This window comes from Bombyx mandarina, chromosome 12, assembly GCF_030267445.1.
Source record: "Bombyx mandarina strain Sakado chromosome 12, ASM3026744v2".
NCBI lineage: Eukaryota > Metazoa > Arthropoda > Insecta > Lepidoptera > Bombycidae > Bombyx > Bombyx mandarina.
In genome coordinates this window covers 10,202,409-10,222,837 of record NC_143219.1, presented here as the reverse complement: position 1 = coordinate 10,222,837, position 20,429 = coordinate 10,202,409, and the positions used below count along the sequence as shown (strand labels likewise).

The 20,429-nt window shown below is 35.9% G+C and overlaps 2 protein-coding genes across 3 annotated transcripts; one reads left to right on the top strand and one right to left on the bottom strand.

Annotated features, from left to right (window-relative positions):
* Positions 1–407: 407 nt before the first annotated feature.
* Positions 408–10,225, top strand: LOC114244819 (uncharacterized). 2 transcript variants are annotated; one of them, XM_028176726.2, is made up of 7 exons: positions 408–565; positions 5,301–5,513; positions 5,918–6,043; positions 6,810–6,945; positions 7,402–7,586; positions 8,328–8,405; positions 10,069–10,225. In XM_028176726.2, the coding sequence occupies exons 1-7, from the start codon at positions 526–528 to the stop codon at positions 10,149–10,151; spliced, it is 861 nt and encodes a 286-aa protein (XP_028032527.2). In that variant the 5' UTR covers positions 408–525; the 3' UTR covers positions 10,152–10,225. The 2 variants fall into 2 exon arrangements, with proteins under 2 accessions (XP_028032527.2, XP_028032528.2); XM_028176727.2 differs by lacking the exon at positions 8,328–8,405.
* Positions 10,226–12,293: 2,068 nt separating this feature from the next.
* LOC114244791 (uncharacterized) lies at positions 12,294–16,062 on the bottom strand. The gene is made up of 2 exons (XM_028176693.2): positions 15,516–16,062; positions 12,294–14,105 (listed from the first exon to the last, which is right to left on the bottom strand). The coding sequence occupies exons 1-2, from the start codon at positions 15,763–15,765 to the stop codon at positions 12,823–12,825; spliced, it is 1,533 nt and encodes a 510-aa protein (XP_028032494.2). The 5' UTR covers positions 15,766–16,062; the 3' UTR covers positions 12,294–12,822.
* Positions 16,063–20,429: the final 4,367 nt, after the last annotated feature.

Below are 20,429 nucleotides of genomic sequence, written 5' to 3'. Positions count from 1 at the left end.
AGATTTACTAAATAAAAAAATCCATTTTATATTTAAACGACCCTTATTTTTGAGTTAGTGTGTTTTAATACATCACTGCTAATTTATTTTTGGATTTTTTTTGTAAATAATGATTATCTAAGTTTGTCGCGTTAATATGATATTTATTAATATAATGTAATAAATAAATATTTCCTTTCGTTTACATTAGAATGTATTATCGTGCCGTTGTAATTGTCTATTTACACCATGCACCACAAGTTTGAATAAAACATAAACATAAAAAACCTACGAATCGCAAACAGATGTCTCTCGTTCGGTACTTAGAAAATATAAAAATAATAATTAGGACATTCTTCGGGTTAATGACTCTGGAACATAGGATCGTAATCATCGGTATTATTTAGTGTGACTACCTCCGTACCTCGCACGGACTCAAGGCCGGTGTGTAGTCCGAAGGGCGGGCGGCGAGTCTCGCAGTCAGTCGCGTTCAACGCGCCTCGCTCTCGTATCCTCGTCACGCCGAAGTACGCTCCTGGCGTCGATATGTTTCGCGTGTGTTGCTTAATCTTGTTCTTAGTGGCAGGTGAGCAACTGTGTTTACAAAAATTGCGATACCGACTTATCTGACCTTAAACGTTTCTATTCTATACAACACCCGAGTAAATTTGACACTTGAATAATAACACTATATTTAATTAATTTAAAGTATTTTAATTGACATCTTCTTTGGTAACTGGCTTTCTCAAGAGAGCGTACGCTCAGAAACCGAATTCGTTTACTAAAAGTCTACATTTCTTTTTAAAGAAACAAAGTATACGTAGCCATGTTAATCAATTGAAACATTTTCAAAATTACTCGCTTCCTATTTTAGTAACGAATAGATTAAGAAGAATTTTCAATTGATTTTGAAATTCTATTTAACCGGCACCTAACAAATTCCATTTATATTTTATATATGTATGTAATACTTAAATTTAATATTAAATATTTTTTGCGGTATTGCAAATTTTACATTAGCGTACTATTAAGTGACAAGCAAACTTGTCGTTATTGATTTCATAATATTTACTATTTTTTGATGAAATACATCGAATTTGTTGGTTTTAATATAAAAATCTAACTACATTTGTATTGTAGAAAAATAGGGAATAGTTGTTAAATAGAAAACATTTTATAGCGTCTTGCGTGTTAGTTCCACAGAACGTTCGTTCTACTCGCGGTGGTATTTTTAACATTCCCGGACCGCCTCAAGGTTAGCCAAGATAGTCGCTTATTCATTCGGATATGACCTAATTTTCCACAATAAATTGTTTATAGAATCCATAACCAAATGCCAAACCATAAATAATCTCCATGCTGCGACATTTTTGGCTCTTTGACGAATGTCGCCGTATCATTTGGTACATTTATGGCGGGAAACTGCTACATACTGTAGATAATATTTACTTCTTTTACTAATTGCCAATGCAGTTCAGGACTGTACTGTCTTCGCAATTTTTGTCGTCAGTAATCATACGTTGCGGCTTGAAGACTAGTGAGATGTAAAATTGTATGCGTATATAGGATAATGTAGAGAGAGGAGAGGAGAGAGAGAGAGAGACAGAGAGACTCATACTGGAAAGACTCATAGTCATGGGTAAAGTGGATGGAAGACGATCCAAAGGTTGGAGCCAAAAAAAAGATGAAATGGCCAAGTGTCCGAGCATCTTTTTATTTATTTATTTTTTATTGCTTAGATGGGTGGACGAGCTCACAGCCCGCCTGGTGTTAAGTGGTTACTGGAGCCCATAGACATCTACAACGTAAATGCGCCACCCACCTAGAGATATAAGTTCTAAGGTCTCAAGTATGGTTACAACGGCTGCCCTGCCCAAACCGAAACGCATTACTGCTTCACGGCATAAATAGGCAGGGTGGTGGTACCTACCCGTGCGGACTCACAAGAGGTCCTACCACCAGTGTAAGAAATCTGGACACGAGACTGAGCCACGCACTTCACTGTGCCACTGACCGACATAAATGGCTACAAATTACAAAAAAAGGTCACAGGCGGGCGCCTCACGATGCTCAGCAATCAGCGATCGACTGCAGGAGGAGGGGAGGAGGATAATATAATGTAATATCCTATGTGCCGATTAAAATCCTCTTAAATTTTTCAACCCTTGGTATTGTGCTTTGTATAGTAGTATAAAACAGTAGTGGGCTGGTGGCACCATTGCGTTCATATATTTAGCAAAGCGAGGGTAGGACAATAGGGATTCTATAATATAATAAACTGCACGTTGTATTCGTGACGAGTGATGCGGTTAAGGCAAAGTTCACATTTTTTATTTTTTTTATTGCTTAGGTGGGTGGACGAGCTCACAGCCCACCTGATGTTAAGTGGTTACTGGAACCCATAGACATCCACAACGTAAATGCGCCACCCACCTTGAGATACAAGTTCTAAGGTCTCAAGTATAGTTACTAACGATCATGAACGATTTCTACGATGAAGAAATAGCACCGTGTAAAAATGATACTCGCAATAGCTGTGGCTAATTATGGATGGTAGGGCGTAATGTAGTCCCACATAGATACGTACCACTAGAGAATTGAGATACAACAGCTTTTGCAACCACGATCAACTGTGCTAAACTTATCTTAGCACCGCTCTAGTTTGCTGCTTAAATCTCCGGGCCGCATTGGTGGAAACTAATTGCCTGTCACAATCTAGTCACCATTTTGATCGAGACGCAATTGAGACTCCGACCTCATGTTTCAATGTTTCAACGTCATAATGCCTAAGCTCTAGTTGTCACACAAAACCCTAGTAGATCATGTGGCCGTAAACCTGTAAAAAAACAGTCATTAGAGATCGCTAAGCTAATTTTCAGGAAGAGTTATAAGTTTCATGTTTTTTATGCTAGTGAAATCTTGAACATCAGAAGAAATAGCACGTACATCATCTGTTAATTCAATAATTGGATCCGCATTAGAAACATTGAATTGAAAGTTTTTTGCGTTTCGTAACTACATGAATGTTGTGGGTGTAGATGGAATCCCCATATATTTTAGGTCGCAGTCTTCGCACTGCTCATTGCAATCTGCACCAAAACTAACAATCATAACAAACACCGGAAGATATAGATCATGAATCATCTTCCTCCTATTTAGCTTTTGACTTGATATAAAAATTACTAGCGTGGGTAGAGCTACACCAAAATGATGTCCGATAAAAAATTTTTTTTAATCTAGGACGAGAATTATTGCTGCGAATTGAATGTGAACAACAGATTGATACAGTAGGCAGTGAAGATAGGATAGGAAGATAAGATTACTACCTAGTTAAGCTCTGAAGGGGAGGTATTTAATAGTTCCTAAATGTATTTAAATATCAGAGCCTGGCCAGAGGGGGCTTGCGTCGAGGCCTGATCCTCGCCTCCGCAAGGGGACGCGAGGTCCCGGCGAGTTTAAATATTAGTTGTAAAAAATTGACTTGGATACAGAACGACAACATACAGACTAAAATGATTTGCACAGTAGAAGAGCGCAGCAATGGCAGGTTGTATAGTGGTAATAAGGAGGTAACGGCATCCTTTGAAATTATTCCTCAGAGCCGTACTCTCCATGTAATTAGATACAACCATGTTTTTTTGGACTCAAATCTCATGAGAAAAATTAATACGTCTAGCTGCCATACTTACTTTTGTGTTCATGATTTATATTAGAACCAAGCTATAAACAGATTATTAGGTAAACCCGCTCAAGAGCGGGCTAAAGCAACTTTTAGTTTATGACAGCATTCGCTATTACACTCGTATACCTACATCTATTTTAATTGTGCTCTAAACAAAGTAGTATACTTTTATTTATTTATTCTATTAGTTATATACCTACCTATTAGCTGCTATTGGATTTCTCCCTCGAACAAAGTTTTTCCTTTCAATTATGTGTATAATTTATTGACAGTGCACCCAATCTCCACCGGTAGATAATTTGTTATAGTACGTATTTTATCACGATTCAGAAAGTTTTTTCAAGATTTTTCGATTAATTTACGTTTTGATCCATCTTAAGTGGCTTGAGCAGCCTAAATACAATGTGGAAGTCATCGCTTACTTTGAGAAGTGACGTCGAAGTCTCAATTGTATCGTATAACCGGCCGGATAAACTTAAAACTGGAAAGCAAAAGTACCTTACCGCAGAAATAGAAATGTTGAGACCAGTATGAACTAGCCCTGATGATCCTGGATAAGGTACAAAATTTTCAAAATACGTAATCAATTACCTAAATCAATTACGTTGCTTTCATTTTCGGCAAGCCGCGACTTGGTTGTGCATTTGGCATTGCTGAATTCCATCAGCGCTGATTACCGCTCACCATCAGATGGGCCGTATGTTCGTTTACCTGTAGAGGCTATAAAAATGTATGTATCAACTTGTGTGGGTGCACTCGAGTAGATACGCTGGTGAGTGGAGCAATATGTTCCAATGTGTAGAATGCACTTATTGTACCCGATGACAGTACAATTCATACTATGCTGCAATGAAGTACCTTGTCTAGTAGATATACCGCGATACTTGAACGAACAAGTAAACAAATAGGCAAAAAATTCAGAAATTTAATTCCTGATCTGATATATTATGATTTTATTAATCTATACTAATCTATACTAATATTATAAAGAGGAAAGATTTGTTTGTTTGTTTGTTTCGAATAGGCTCCGAAACTACTGGACCGATTTGAAAAATTCCTTTTCCATTAGAAGCCGACATTGTTCCTGATGAACATAGGCTACTTTTTTTTTTGTTTCATGTGTGTTCTAATGTTTCCGAAGCGAAGCGAGGGCGGGTCGCTAGTTACTTAATATGTATACATATATGTAAACCGACACCAATACCGTCTCTTCCTACTTGTGTTACAGTATTTTAATAGTATCTATGAATAGATAAATGGTCAGTCTTGTCGGATCTTCTCAGTGGGTCGTGATTCCGATCCAGTGGTAGGTACAGCTGCCCTTGCTACGACAGATGTTAGCAGTCTCTCATGCTGAGCCCCGTGAGCTCGCCTATACACCCGGTGAAGCCAGAATACCCCCTCAAGGCTGTCGGCAGTAGATAGGCAATATATATATACCTAAACAGGTAGGTGATGTCACAAATAATTTTAAATAACAGGTGATGCTCATATTTCTTTAGATTTTTAATCAGGGAATTCGGTGAACTGCCTCGAGAGTCATCTCAGCTAAACTACATCACTTCAGCTTAGTGACACTTGATCCCGAAATAAGCCTGGTTTCTCTCATAAATTTAAAGTTCCCTTCGATAAATTTCAGATACCCGACAACTATCCATAACAAAGTTCGCCGTTCCACAATCGGTAGAAGTAGGACATAATGCTGAATTGCGATGTGAATACGATTTAAAACTAGAAGAGTTAAAAAAAGTGATATTTGTAAAATGGTGGTGGAGACCTTTTGGAGAAGATAAACAACAGATATACCAACGAACTGTTGGCCAGCCTGCAAAATCTACACAGCATACAATAGGTATGTAGGTAGGTTTTCTTTGGCATAACTTGTAATTGGAGAGTTGCCAAACAGGTAGCCCATAACGTGATTTTATGCTCAATTTTCGTTATCTAGCTTAAAATTCCAGTACTTGATTTTTCATGAATAATTGAGAAAGGATCAGTGGTTCATGGTAAATTACGTATTTCACTTGATAAAGTCTGTCAGGGGGTGATCATCTTCAATTCACTGCGAAAAGCTTTTGACTTCATCCTGCATTAGGTGTACAAACTAGTTTTTTGGCAATATATATGTACACACATGTGTCCCTAAGTATTCAGTTGATGAATTTAGAATTGGAACTGTAACACTATTTCGCAAAACTCAATAAAGCTCATTTGTAGCAGAACTAACTAATATTAAGCGCTCACCCTGGATTTCAGATATGCAAATCAAGGAGAACGATACTCTGGTGCTATTGAACATACACCCTAACGCTTCCGGAATCTATGAATGTGAAGTATCAAACATAGAAGAGGTTCGTAAAGAACAGGAGTTAATTGTGTACGGTAAGATAACTAGTTATCTATTGTGATTTATTTCTTGGTATAGACGATTTGTCAAGTTTACGGCCTAACTGGTGTTAGGCAGTTAATCTATTTCAAAAACATCTCGCTTAAATTCTTGACATAGGTATGCAATCAAAGTCTCAGGTATATTGAAATATGTAGCTTAAACTTTACATACATAAACATACACAGCGCGATGACACCGAACCGTGTGGGCTCTTCATACACACTAGCCATGCGTTATCAAGGGTAGAAGTTGATTAAATAAGGCAAACACAACTAAAATCTGTACTTTCTTGAAGTTACCAGTAGTAGGGAGTAAATTGCGAGTCCGCTCGGGTACGAATCGCTATTCTGGCTATTTCTGCCGCAAAGAAGCCTTGTGTTCCGATAGAGCAGTAGAAAAATAAATTTTAACGCTATTTAGTTTTTAAAAGTGACCAGTTCTTTATTTCGCAACGTAGGTAAATTAAATCACTGCCCACCTGACTGTCGTTACCATATACATCACGAAGGTACCTACCGCCATAGTCATTGGGTCGAATTTCACCATTATGCCGACAGGTTTAATGTTTTCTTGTGATAAAATACCTATGACATCTTATTATCTTGCCAAACATATGATCAATAATTCCGTAAATAAAAATGTTACTTTATAATTTTAAGCACCTTAGGTACTTACCTCGCAGTTTTTTATTCCTGCTTGTCCGTTAATGAAAAGCAACATTTTGTCAACTTCTCGTGAAAATATATATTTTAATTTCAGCTAAAGGTACTGGACCTAGGTTAGACATAACCGATGTTGCAGTCGGTCCCGGAGAAGAAAGCGTCGAAAGGAGTTTATTGGAATGCGCAGCGTCACATGTAGCTCCACTACCGGACTTAAAAATAACAATTAATGAGTATGTACCTTTTTTTATATTTCGTAAAAAGATATTATTTTTAAAGAATTATTTTCCCAGTTCCTCGTTATGTGTATAAATATCAAAGACCAAGCCATAACTCAAAACACTATTAGTTCTTTCACAGGAAATATAACACATAAAAGACAAAAAATATTTTTCCGTTTTCCTACAATGAAGGTATAAAATTAGGAAAAATCAGTGAAATCAAGCCAGAATTGAGACGTTCTCGCATAATAGATAAAACTATCTAGTTATATTATATATCAGGAGATGACTCATCCCACTACAGCCATAGTGGGAGACCTCTCTATCGAATAATAGGATGTCTACTCTTGTTCCTAATTCCTATTTTGAATGACTTTCATATTGTGTGCTCGTGTGGGCGGGTATCATTGACACCTTATTTTTGATTTAATACTATTCAAATTTATTAGAACTAAATTTTTATTTCAGAAAAGAGATAAACGTAACCAAAAATATTAAAAAGAGTGACGACGATGGATTGTATGACATTTTTGCTAATACAACAATAGAAAAGAATTTAGTTGTTGGTGCATTATTAGCATGCCAGCTTTCTTATACAGATCTCAATATTACGGGCGATGATTTTGTAGACTTCATACTTTATGATAAAACAGGTATGTTGATCAGGGGTGTTCTGAAAGAATGTACCAACTTCAATGTTGGGTTGAACTTTTACAACTAATGTAAGCTCTAGGTAAGATAAGCTTATTTAAGACAATTTCGTTAGTAAAGATACGTGGTAAATTTTTTTAATAATCTAACGAATGAGACCGTAAAATTACGTGACTGCTATGAGAATGGCGTTAACCGTTACAAATTGTTATTTAAACTTTCGCGGCTAACTTATACGCACTACGAGTCTCGTATTATTTAAGGGGATCCTACAACGATTTTTACATTAGCGTGTTATATTACGTTATATAACTGTTATATTTTATTATAAACCCACAGTACAAAAAAAGTAATTTGGCTGTCGCACGTGCAATTGAATGTGAAAGATAACTAATTTTATAATTACCTAATCTTCATGAATTGAAATAATTTGTCGAGCACCGTAGTCTGAAAAAGTATGTTTGTTTGTGTAGCGCTTTATCGTATTACACAAACAAAAAATATGCATATTATGTATTAAATAATAATCAGAACTGAGTTACATTTAAGAAACTTTAAAGTTGCATTAAACGGCTTGTGAATTTTAACTGATTAGCTTTACAATTCTATCTGCGTTTAATAAGTACCTAAGCGACATTTTTGTTGATTGTTGTTGTATGTGTGTGTTCGTCAACGCTTCTGTGTGTGTCTGTGTATGTATGTGGACTAAGGTAGCATTGGTTGTCGGTTTTGGTCGGCGGCAGGTGAGCTGACATCCACGGAGATGCCCGAGGACAGTACCGACCTGAGCGCCAGTAAGCCAGTATCATTGCAAAATGCCTGTAAGTTTAATGACAAACACCAACTGACACAAAATAAACATATGGAAAAATGAATAAATGTAAAATTTAATACATTGCATAACGATAATAAAGTATATATTTACTTTAAATATTATATGCATACTATATATTACCTAATAAATACTATACATGTCATAAAAAATATTATAATATTATTTTAAAATGTTTAAATTTTTAACAAAAAAATTTTTTAATCGGTATCCATTGTGCCTCGTGGTTTCATTGTTACTAATGAGATGTAGTATGAAAAAGAGTTATAGTTTGAGCTACTGCTCAAGCAAGCCATAGCTGGATTAGCCCACTAGGCTACCAGCGAATAAATAGGGAAAAAAGTATATAAGCCAGGGTCACGAACCCATGTTTTCTAAGTAAGCAATCAGACAAACTTATAATGTAGAACTTTCATTCTTTTATTATTGGGTATTAATGGAATTTTATTTATTACTCTTCAGTGCAGTCTAGGAATTATTCCTCCATTCAAATTGCCAAGTGTGCGTAGGTACCGGTTTAGTTTGGGCCTTGTTTTGTCGGTTAGTCAGTCAGTCACTCAATACGTGTATGTTGTCGAAATTCCTGAAATGGAGATTCGAGATCGAGTATCTACAAATACATATAGTTTTCATGTCGCTTGATTTATTCTTTACCTTCCAACTATTACTTACACATGTATATGAATCAGTTTTCGTTTTTATGCGTTATGTAGGTACTTAGCAGTCCTAATTAATTCTAGAAATTAATTTAACATAGTAAATTCCTTAAGGTATTTTATGCCTTATAAGAAAACCTTAGTGTGAAAGATTTTTCTGTAAATACGTAAATTACAAAACTGTGGGCCTTGATGCTCTGTGATCCAGCCTGCTTGAAATTTTGCTTGTAGCTCACCTCAGCTCTTAAATTTTTTTTGTATGTAATCTGCAACAGCATTACCCAAACAATTAAATACAGCATTATAGTAGTGCATTAAGCACATTCTTTATTACACAATAAAACGGACATATAGTCGCTTACTTTAAATTTTCAACCATAAAAATTACGATAATACCTACATATTATTTATATGAGTAATCAAAGGTTATTAATGTACAGAAACAGTTGTTTAAGCTCATACCCTTTTGAACATATAGTTGCTTACTTTAAATTTTCAACCATAAAATACCCATTCCGATAATACATATTATTTACATAAATGGTAATCAAATGTTATTAATGTACCTACAGAAACAATTGTTTAAGCTCTTACCCTTTTGAACAAAGTAAGAAACTGAACTTTCAAATCGCATTTGCATTGCTCCAGTACAATCTACAATTACATCGTCTTCCATTCATTCACAGCATGGATTCGTGTACATTTTATATGCATTAACCTACATAAAAATTATTTAATTTAAATTTTTTTAAAAATTACAAAGGATTTTGCAATTAACACTTTAATTTTAATATTAATTAACGAAATCATTTAAAAACCTTGTTTTTGTGTTGTGTTGTTTTGTGCCATTTTGAGCTAGTATTATTATATTAATAATCCTTAATATGTGGATAACCTATTATAAAGATAATAAATAATTAGGGTTTATACCGGCCGTACTTGTAAGTACTAACATTATTGGTTTATGTTACCTAATTTTATTTTTTTCATTTTCAGCTGATGACGCTAGCCAACTCTGCACATCGGGGATTTTCCTATTTTGTGTACTTATTTTAAGTAATTTATTATCTACCAAATAATTAATGTAAATATACAAATTAATGATACTTTTTTTTAATTTTTAATAAATTTATTGTACATCAAAGGTTTTAAATTTAATAGATATTCCTTTTATATTTCAACGACGTCCGACAAATAGCTTCGAACAACTTTACAGCTTGAGTTTTTTTCTGTTACGGTTGAGGAAACACGCTTATATACGACACAAGAAAAAGTAGGTACATCAACGCCATAAAACTTACCAGTCGATCAAATAGTATCAAGCTAAGTTTGTGGTCTACAATGAAATAATCATGAGAAAGCCTTTAAACTTAAAACAAAAGTGTCACGTCAAAGTGTACCGTCATAGCCGGGGATTATTATCGGAATTTATATTTACCTAATAGGTTTTTTTTATGGCTTCGATGGGTGGACGAGCTCACGACTCGCTGGTGTTAAGTGGTTTTCAGAGCCCATAGACATCTCCAACGTAAATGCTGCCACCCGCCTTGAGACATGAGTTCTAAGTCTCAGTCTCACAGTACAACGGTTGCTCCGCCCTTCAAACTGAAACACATTACTGCTTCACGGCAGAAAATAGACAGGGTGGTGGTACTTACCCGTGCGGCCCCACAAGACGTCCTACCACCAGTAATTACGCAAATTATAATTTTGGGGGTTTCATTTTTATTACACGATGTTATTCCTTCACCGTGGAAGTCTATCGTGAACATTTATTAATTCACGTATTTCATTGGAAAAATTGGTATCTGCCGGCGGGATTCGAACACCGATGCACCGAGCGCCTTATCCCTTAGGCCACGAAGACTTCGTTTTGATGATGGTCCTCAGACGTGCAGAACTTGTAATTGCTACGAACGCTAGCTTTACTGCGTGAAGTTCCATGCGTTAGTGTCTCGAAAAATTTACAAAGCAGACATATATCGGAAATGTAATCGCAAGCAAGATTGTAACATATAACATAATAAAATCATACAGATTCCCCGAAAATGAGTTTAATGTAAGAAACAAACAGCATCTGTTTATTAAGGCGACTGATTAAAATTCCTTTTTTAAATTAGAATATCACTTAGGTATGGATAAACATAAGCCCGCTGAGCTTATAGGTAGAGAGGTCAAGTCCGACCTTCGTCTGTACTGCTCTAGTAAGTTTTTAGTAATTATTAGTTAAAAATAGTAATTTTTGCAACAGACGGTAAGACAGAGAAAACATTGAATAAGTTTTTTTTTTGATACCGACTCATGGGCGAACGAGCTCATTATGAATCTGGTATTAATTAGTAGTTACCAGAGTCCATACACATGACATGAATTCCGCACCCAATGTTGAGAGATTGTATCAAATGTATGGTATAGTAATGGCTGTCCTGTCCCTGGAATCTAGAAGTGACCATTTTAGTTATTTATTTTTTATTGCTTAGATGGGTGGACGAGCTCACAGCCCACCTGGTGTTAAGTGGTTACTGGAGCCCATAGACATCCAGAACGCAAATGCGCCACCCACCTTGAGATATAAGTTCTAAGGTCTCAGGTTTAGTTACAATGGCTGCCCTTCAAACCGAAACGCATTACTGCTTCACGGCAGAAAAAGGCAGGGTGGTGGTACCCACCCGCGTGGACTCACAAGAGGTCCTACCACTATTTCTGGGCACGTAGAAAGTTGATGCCTTTGCGGGCTCATTACGTTCTACCACCAGTGAATTACTATCATTGTGCAAATATCTTTTTTGAATTCTGACATTTTTTCCGCGGTTACTGTTTGTATTAAATAAAGAATAATAAGTATAATAATGGTACCTACTTTTAAAATAGGTTTTATAAAAAAAAGCTTGCACTATTTTTTCTATAAATATATTTGGTAAAACTACTTTGGTATATTTTTTACTTAATTTACTATTTACACATTTAACAATACAAAGTAGCGATGGGCGTTTCCGAGATATAAATAAACTATGTTTTTGATTAATGAATTGACTGTCTGAAGTTGAATCAACGTCGGTATACCTTTCAGTCGTTTTGCTCGTTGTGCGAATACATTCTTATCTGTCTCATACACGGGGGATAAAATTATCGAAATGCTTTTACAGGCAAAATAATCGACTTAAGTATCTTGGACACGCACATCGCTAATACGGAGCGTAAAGGAATAATTAACCATACTATTTATGGAAAACGAATCATGATTATAATAACATAAACATCAGCACATCTTGGTCATACTAGTAAGTTGATGTTTCATTTCTTGTAAAGGTAATTGTAAAGTATAACAAGCATTTACAATTATAATTACATACTACCTGTTTTCTAGGCCTGTCCTCTTCCTATTCATCGTATTAATTAAATTAATAATTTAGGAACTATGTCTATAACTTAATATCAATCATTCATAGCTATTTAGGGCAGATATTTTTCATAAATTAAACAGACTTGCCATTCCTCAGTTATGTAGCGTGCGATTCTCTTCAACGGATGCGTATTTTTCAAATATCTAGCGATTTACATCGAACCGTGACATTGATTCACTAATACACCATAAAACTTATATATAGTTAATTTGTAATAAAAACTAAAAACATTGCATTTGGCACCACAAGACTATTTAAACCAAAACATTTGATTTGATTTATTTTATATGTAACACCCGATTATTTCTTCTACATGAAAGCTGCCTAAAAAATATATACGTTTATGCTACTTATTTTTATCCATACTTGGACTTCCACATATCAGGTTTATAGAGTTATGCCGCGTTTTACGATTTCCATCAATATCAATTACATCAGTGCATGCCGCTACTGAAGTTAATGCAACAGTCTTATCAAAATCTATGGTAGTATATCCTATTGCTGCAGGCGGTACATTTGTTGGTATATTTTTCTCAACGCTGCACTGTGACATGAGACGTCCGTGTGGTTGAGACGAACCGGAAAAAACACTTTCATTTTTCGAACTAGTATTTGAATTATTTTCAGAAGTTATTAAGTTATCTTTGGTTGTTCTTGCATTATTTTTGTTGGATTCAATATCTAAAATAGCATAATTAACTTCTAATTCTTCCACGGGAGAAATGGAGGTTATTGTATCGGATTCAGAAAATTTTTGCTTACGATCTGTCGAAAAAGTTAATTTAATATTTTTAACAATGTCTCCCAAGTCTCCTAAAGCTAAGTTAGCATATGTGTTAAGTTCCGGTTTACCACTCATGGCCAAATTACAATATTCTACTTGTTTATGAATAGCGTTAATAAGTTCATTCTTATTTCCCTCAATGTTTGCCTCATTAGGTGCAATGTTCATATAAAGTCGACCTGCCTCTTGTCGCTCTAGGCTAAGCTGGGCATAATGTTCACTGCTAACACTTAAAGTTGGAGATAAATGTTTCTCCTTTTGGTTGTTATTCATATACCTATTTTCAAGAAAAAGAGTTTCATCTTCTATTTCTTTCATTGTATTTAAAGCTGATGTCTGTTTTAGAGTACTTCTAAGTACTGCTAAATCTCTGTTCAAATCATTACAATATACATGTCGAGAATCAACAGCTGTTTCATTTTGGTTGTTGTTGTGTTCTCTTTTGAATTCACTGAATTGATAAACATTTGTTACATGACTACTGCTCGATTGGGGTCGAGGATATAAAGGCGTGACCTCTAATATGTCAGCACTTGAAGGAGACCTAGGTGTAGTATTTAGATTTACATGTCTTAGGACATCAGAATTAGAAGTAATGTTTGAAAGATTATGGATTATTGCAGACTGTGCTTCTGGATGTCCATTGTCTATGGAGGAGCGATGAATAACTGTGGCTTGTAGAGTTTGTCGCCCTTGAGGTGGTGGTGTTAGTCTTGATCCTGGATATGCAACCGAATCATGGACAATATTCCGTAGTTGAATTTGTTGCTGTAATTTTCGAAACAGTAAAGATGCTCTTCTACATTTAAAAGCATATATTCCTTCACCAGTTTCACATCTTCTGCCTGTAACAAAGGTGCATTTCTATGTATTTGGCATCTGTAAGCAGTAGATTAAATGTTCTGGTAAGATTTTTTATTGGTGGTAAAGTTTATTGTAAGCTCATGTGGATGGTAGGAGTCATTGATTCCAGTTTGGAAGGTCATACAGTCATTATGCATTGCAATAGACTTTGACTTTATGTCTCATGATCGGTTGCAGTATTAACACAATGTGGGCTGAGGTTATTCAAGTATTGTGTATAATTTATATTTATTGTAATAGCTCTTTATTCATGGGGTATATGCTCTGTGAATATGCTGCGAGTGCAGAAACCGTGCATATGGAAAAGAGACTTTACATAGGATATTCCATAGGATAATTAGATTTGTGAATAAAGAAATCTTTATTTGCAACCTTAGGAATTGAATCCCTTTTTTTTAATCCGCTAATAGTGAAAACGCAAGTGAAAGAGGCACAAATAAGGAGCTTTTATTGAACATATTCATAGCTATTATTCTATTTCCAAGAAAACTTTATGATTAAAATAGAAATAGATAATCTTGTCATAATAATGAATTCAACATTTCATACAAACATTGGTAGTGTTGTTCAAGGTTCGCAATTTCTAATATGTTTTTTAATAGTTTTAGTGATATATCATGTTAGTAATAACACTACCAACTGTCATTCTTTTTAGGAGGGTTTCAATAGACCTGAGTCAAAATAAATTAAAAGCTAATGGGATTTTATTTCCCTCACACATTTGATACATGGTTAACTATAATTTCATATACTGTAAGCACCATATTACTGGTGGTAGGGCTCCTTGTGAGCCTGCATGTGTAGGTACCACCACCCTGCCTATTTCTGCAGTAAACCTGTAATATGTTAGTTTGAAAGGTGGGCAGCCGTTGTGCTATAAAACTGAGACTTAAAACTCATCTCTGAAGTTGGATCCCATCTAAATAATAAATATAAAATGAAGCACCAATAAAAAACAGGGCTTGCTAATCCTAGACAAGAGGTAACAAGAAATGCAGAACATGGAAGCTTACTGTCTGTTAGTCTGTTTTTCATTGACTGCTTTGTCACTCGTTTAGAGAACTTTGCCACTGTGTTGAATGGCTTAGAAACAGAGATTGAGAAACAAAGTGCAAATATTATAAGCAAAAGAATATTACAAACTTGTCAATAAATGCAACCATTTCTTACATGTTTGTAATTCCTTATATGTACCTTTGATTATACATATTTTGTGTCACTTGTATTTTATTCGGTTGCCTTAATAATCCACAAAGGGCCTTTTTTTACTTGTTCTAATTAGTGAAACCTTGTTGTAGTTACATTTCTATTTTCCCCCAATTCATGTTCAAAATGTACAGACATGGAACATGACATAAATTTTTTATATTTTATAAAAAACATTAAAATACCTGATTCGAAACTAAATAAATCTCCTTCAAATCCATATCTTCTAAGAGAATGTAGTGGCCATACTGTAGAATCTCTTCCAACTCTGTACAATATGATGTCAGATTCTGTTATCTCCAGCTGACCGGAACATAAGTCGTCACCGTTTTCATCAATGTTTACAACGCGAAAAACATTAGGGTGTAATTCTGAAGGTTCTTTTTTGCTATGCAAGCACCCCATCACAAATATACAGAATTGCACAATGGGCATGTAAACTAAAATTTTATTTTGCGAAAGCCCTCTTTTGAGAAATCACAACAGTCGACTTCGTTCCATTGTTAAAGATATTTCAATTAAGTAAACTATTATGATTTTTCGGCGATAAGTACCTATTTATAGTTCGTATTCTCCGTTTACTACATAATTTATTAGCATTGCATGCTTAGTACAAGCTTATTCACTCAATTAAGTTTTTAGTAATTTAATTCTTTAAATCATGTATTTCTTCCATCTTTACTATATACACAGTCATACAAATCAATTTTAAAAGTTCATTAATTCTCTTCAATAAATTTTAATTTTTTTTACTTGACATGTCTTGACAGTATCTAGTCTGTATGTAGTAGCTTTATTTTCCAACTGGAAAGGCAAAGGTTTCATACCATACGGCTTAATCTTTTATATAATATATGTCGGAGACGGCCATTAAATTATAAATCATACAAGTCTATATTCGTTATAGACAAATTGCTTAAATTTTATATATAAATTTACAAAATCCTTTATTAAAAATAAAATACAGGATAGGTAATATTTGTTGGAGTTAATGGATATAGAAACTCCTTATCAAAAACATATACATAGAAAGAAGTGACAAGAGTTGTCATAATAAGAAGAAGTGAAGAAATGTCTGACACTTCGTGAAGTACAATAAAAAATAAGAAAACTGTGATTTCGATAATATATTCTAAAACATCGACGTAACTAATACTAATATATAAAAGTGTGTTAGTAGGTATATTATTTCGTAACTGCCTGCACTCTGCGATTTGAAGATTGGACTCTGTGCTACCAAGAACTTTAAATTATATCATGATTTCGATAATATATTCTAAAACATCGACGTAACTAATACTAATATATAAAAGTGTGTTAGTAGGTATATTATTTCGTAACTGCCTGCACTCTGCGATTTGAAGATTATACCGATACCGTATCTGGGTCACAGACGGAAAACACTCGACGCTCGTCCGCTCTCGTGACGTAATCTTCGATGAGAAACCTCTTCCCATCTGTAATAGTGAAATTCCTAAAACAGAAGTTGAGACAAGAGAATATCCGATTACCATAACGCCAAACACGAACTCAGAAAGAGAAGTTGCAATTCCAGAGCAAACACACGTTCACGAGGGAGATACAACTACCGAAACAAACTCCAACGACCATGATCATGTTCTCGAGGGAGAAGAATCGGATCAAGTCCTCTACGAAGACCATGACCAGGAAGACGAAACGACAGTTCCAGAAGAATTATTTTATGATGCTGAACCACCGCCAACCGGCTATAATCTTAGAGATCGCTCACTGATTCGACGTCCTGAGAGACTAAGAGATTACGTCTGTATCACTGAAACATTCCCAAATAATTTTGCAGACGCTATGAAAAGGGACGATCGCGAAGAATGGCAAAGGGCAATGGATAGCGAATTGAAATCCTTCGAAGACCTGCACGTTTGGACGCCATGTGCATTGCCAAAAGGACGAAAAGCACTTCCCTGCAAATGGGTTTTACGGATCAAACGAAATCCAGATGGCACGATCGACAAATACAAGGCTCGACTTGTCGTAAAAGGGTACAGACAAAGGAAAGGAGTAGACTATGACCAGACCTTCAGTCCTGTCGCACGCCTGACTACTGTACGAGCACTACTCAGTGTTAGCGCGCATGAAAACTTACATCTGGTCCAATTCGACGTTTACACAGCTTTTCTGAACGGAAAGCTCGAGGAAGAAATATACGTTCAACCGCCAGAAGGGTGCAACCTCACGGAAGGAACATCTACCGTTTTCAAGCTTAACCGTAGCCTGTACGGACTTAAACAAGCACCAAGGTGCTGGAACTCTTGCTTTCAAGAGATCCTATTGGATATGAACTTCAAACAGTCCGAAGCTGATTGCTGCTTATATTCAAGAGAAGTTAACGAGAAGAAACTACTGATCACGTTGTACGTCGATGACGGATTAGTAGCTGCCACTGATGAAGACACGGCTAACGCTTTCTTAGAAGATTTGAAGAAGAGACTGCGCATAACGACGAAACCAGCGACATATTATCTTGGTCTTCAAATCCATCGAGGAAAGGATGGCTCCATCTTCGTCAACCAAGAGGCATACGCGAAAAAGGTATTAGACCGCTTTCAAATGAGTGACTGTAATCCCGTTTCCACACCGATTGAGAGAGAGACTATTCAAGAAGGGAAAGAAGAAACGGAAGCTTCCTGTTTCCCATATAGAGAAGCTGTCGGTGCTCTGGCATACTTAATGGTTGGTACTCGCCCTGACATTGCTTATGCCATCGGAGTTGTCTCAAGAAAGTTGGAGAAACCTGTAAAGACAGATTGGCTCAAGGTAAAACGTATCTTGCGCTACATCAAAGGTACCTTTTCGCATGGGATCTCATATAAAGCTGGTCTCAAACCTGGAATCCTAGAAGGATTTAGCGACGCCGACCACGGAGGTGATCCAGAAACCGGACGTTCTACAACAGGAGTGATCTGTCGCTATTCTGGAGGCACAGTTTCATGGATCAGTCAGCGACAAACATCGGTCGCTATCTCCACTACAGAAGCCGAAATTGTGGCAGCTAGTGAAGCTGGCAGAGAACTAATGTGGCTTGCTAGACTATACCAGGCATTGACTACAATTGCGGACGTACCGGTTCTGCATGTGGACAATGAAGCTGCTGTTCGTCTTGCTCACAACCCCGAGTTTCACAAGAGAACGAAGCATATCCGGCTCAGACATTTCTACGTCAGAGAATTGGTAACTGAGGGTATCTGCAACGTTGTACGGATCGGAACAAAGGATCAAGTCGCAGACATCCTTACCAAATCACTACCTCGTACGTCATATGCAGTTCTACGCCAGGCACTAGGACTGTGTACTATGTAAATGTTTAGGGAAAGTGTTGGAGTTAATGGATATAGAAACTCCTTATCAAAAACATATACATAGAAAGAAGTGACAAGAGTTGTCATAATAAGAAGAAGTGAAGAAATGTCTGACACTTCGTGAAGTACAATAAAAAATAAGAAAACTGTGATTTCGATAATATATTCTAAAACATCGACGTAACTAATACTAATATATAAAAGTGTGTTAGTAGGTATATTATTTCGTAACTGCCTGCACTCTGCGATTTGAAGATTGGACTCTGTGCTACCAAGAACTTTAAATTATATCAATATTATGCTACTGTCATCTATAGGAGCAATGATAAACTAATCACAGCGAAATGTCATGAAATGAGATGAGATGAGATGATATGGGATGAAATTTAATCTTAGTAAAATGGTGGTCATTTACTGAGACTTTTTCAGTGCACTTTTTGGAGGATCCCGAGAAGTTACGTCCAGCAGCTTCGTTTTATTTTCCCATATTTGTACACTTTCACAGATACTAATCAGTTAATAAATAACCGTTATTACGTATTAAGAAACACTAAATAGACAAAATAAAACAAATCACACAACTTCACTTCTCGCGTTCCCGTCTAAAAGTCCATGTATTGACAGTTCATTCTTTAGTTCATCCATTAAGCAAAAGAAATATAGCTGAATATAGAAATTCCCGTAGACAGGTATCAATATTACTAAGGAGAACCGTACTTAATACATGGTCATGAACGACTTCCACGATGAGGAATAACATCGTGTATTATTAATCTAATCCGCAAAAAATATATTTTGCGTAATTGCGGAACTAGTGGTAGGGCGTCTTGCCCGCACGTGGAGCCTGCACGAGTAGTTATCACTGTTGAAAGGTCGTGATGCTGTCCACGTATAATTGTCTATGATGCACTATATTTGAATTTGTATTAAGTTCCTTTTACTTTTGATGTGCGGTGTCATTCTGAATTATATTTTCTCTTATACACGTCAACACAATGTTTTCAAGTATTTAATTTAAGTTTTAATTAATTGCTATAGCCGCTAGTCCACCCTATCAGTGGTAGCAGAGCGTGGTTACATAAATATCTAGTGGCAAATGGAAGAAGCATATTAAAATTTAAAATAGTAAGTAAATGAGAAAATAAAAAAATTAAAATGAGCTCGAGTATCAGAAACATAGAACCGCTGACAAAATCAAACTATGATACCTGGTGCTTACAAGCACAGGCGATTCTCGTAAGATACGATTTGTGGGAATACGCTAGTGGTGCAAAAGCGTTAGCGGCAACTACGACTGCCGAAGAAAACGAGTGCGTTCCTAAAGGAAGACTTAAAGGCAAGGTCAGAGCTAATTTTACTTATATCTCCACCAGAACTGAAACAAGTTAAAGGGTGTAATACATCCAAGGAGGTATGGGACAAACTAAAGTCTATTCACCAAAGTTCAGGGCCGGCAAGAAAGGCTACGTTATTAAAGCAGCTAGTATTAAAGAAAATGACTCCACAAGAAGATGTGAGAGACCATCTCAGTAATTTTATGGATGTAGTAGGTAAATTAGAAGACATGGATGTCGAAATTCATCCAGAATTATTAAGTATAATGATGTTGTACAGTTTACCTACAAATTTCGATAGCTTCCGAACGGCAATTGAGTCGAGAGATGTTCTACCAAGTCCTGACAGTTTAAAAATAAAAATCGTAGAAGAATACGAAGCAAGAAGGCAAACCGAAGATAGTGAACCTCAGGCTTCAGAAGCTTTCTA

Bases quoted from the DNA above. Each gene is read 5' to 3' on its own strand.
- LOC114244791 (XM_028176693.2), bottom strand. From the start codon at position 15,765: ATGCCCATTGTGCAATTCTGTATATTTGTGATGGGGTGCTTGCATAGC. The intron at 14,106-15,515 runs GTATTTTAATGT...CCTTTGTTACAG, and splicing joins TTTATTTAGTTTCGAATCAG to GCAGAAGATGTGAAACTGGT.
- LOC114244819 (XM_028176726.2), top strand. From the start codon at position 526: ATGTTTCGCGTGTGTTGCTTAATCTTGTTCTTAGTGGCAG. The intron at 6,044-6,809 runs GTAAGATAACTA...TTTTAATTTCAG, and splicing joins ACAGGAGTTAATTGTGTACG to CTAAAGGTACTGGACCTAGG. The intron at 6,946-7,401 runs GTATGTACCTTT...TTTTTATTTCAG, and splicing joins TTAAAAATAACAATTAATGA to AAAAGAGATAAACGTAACCA.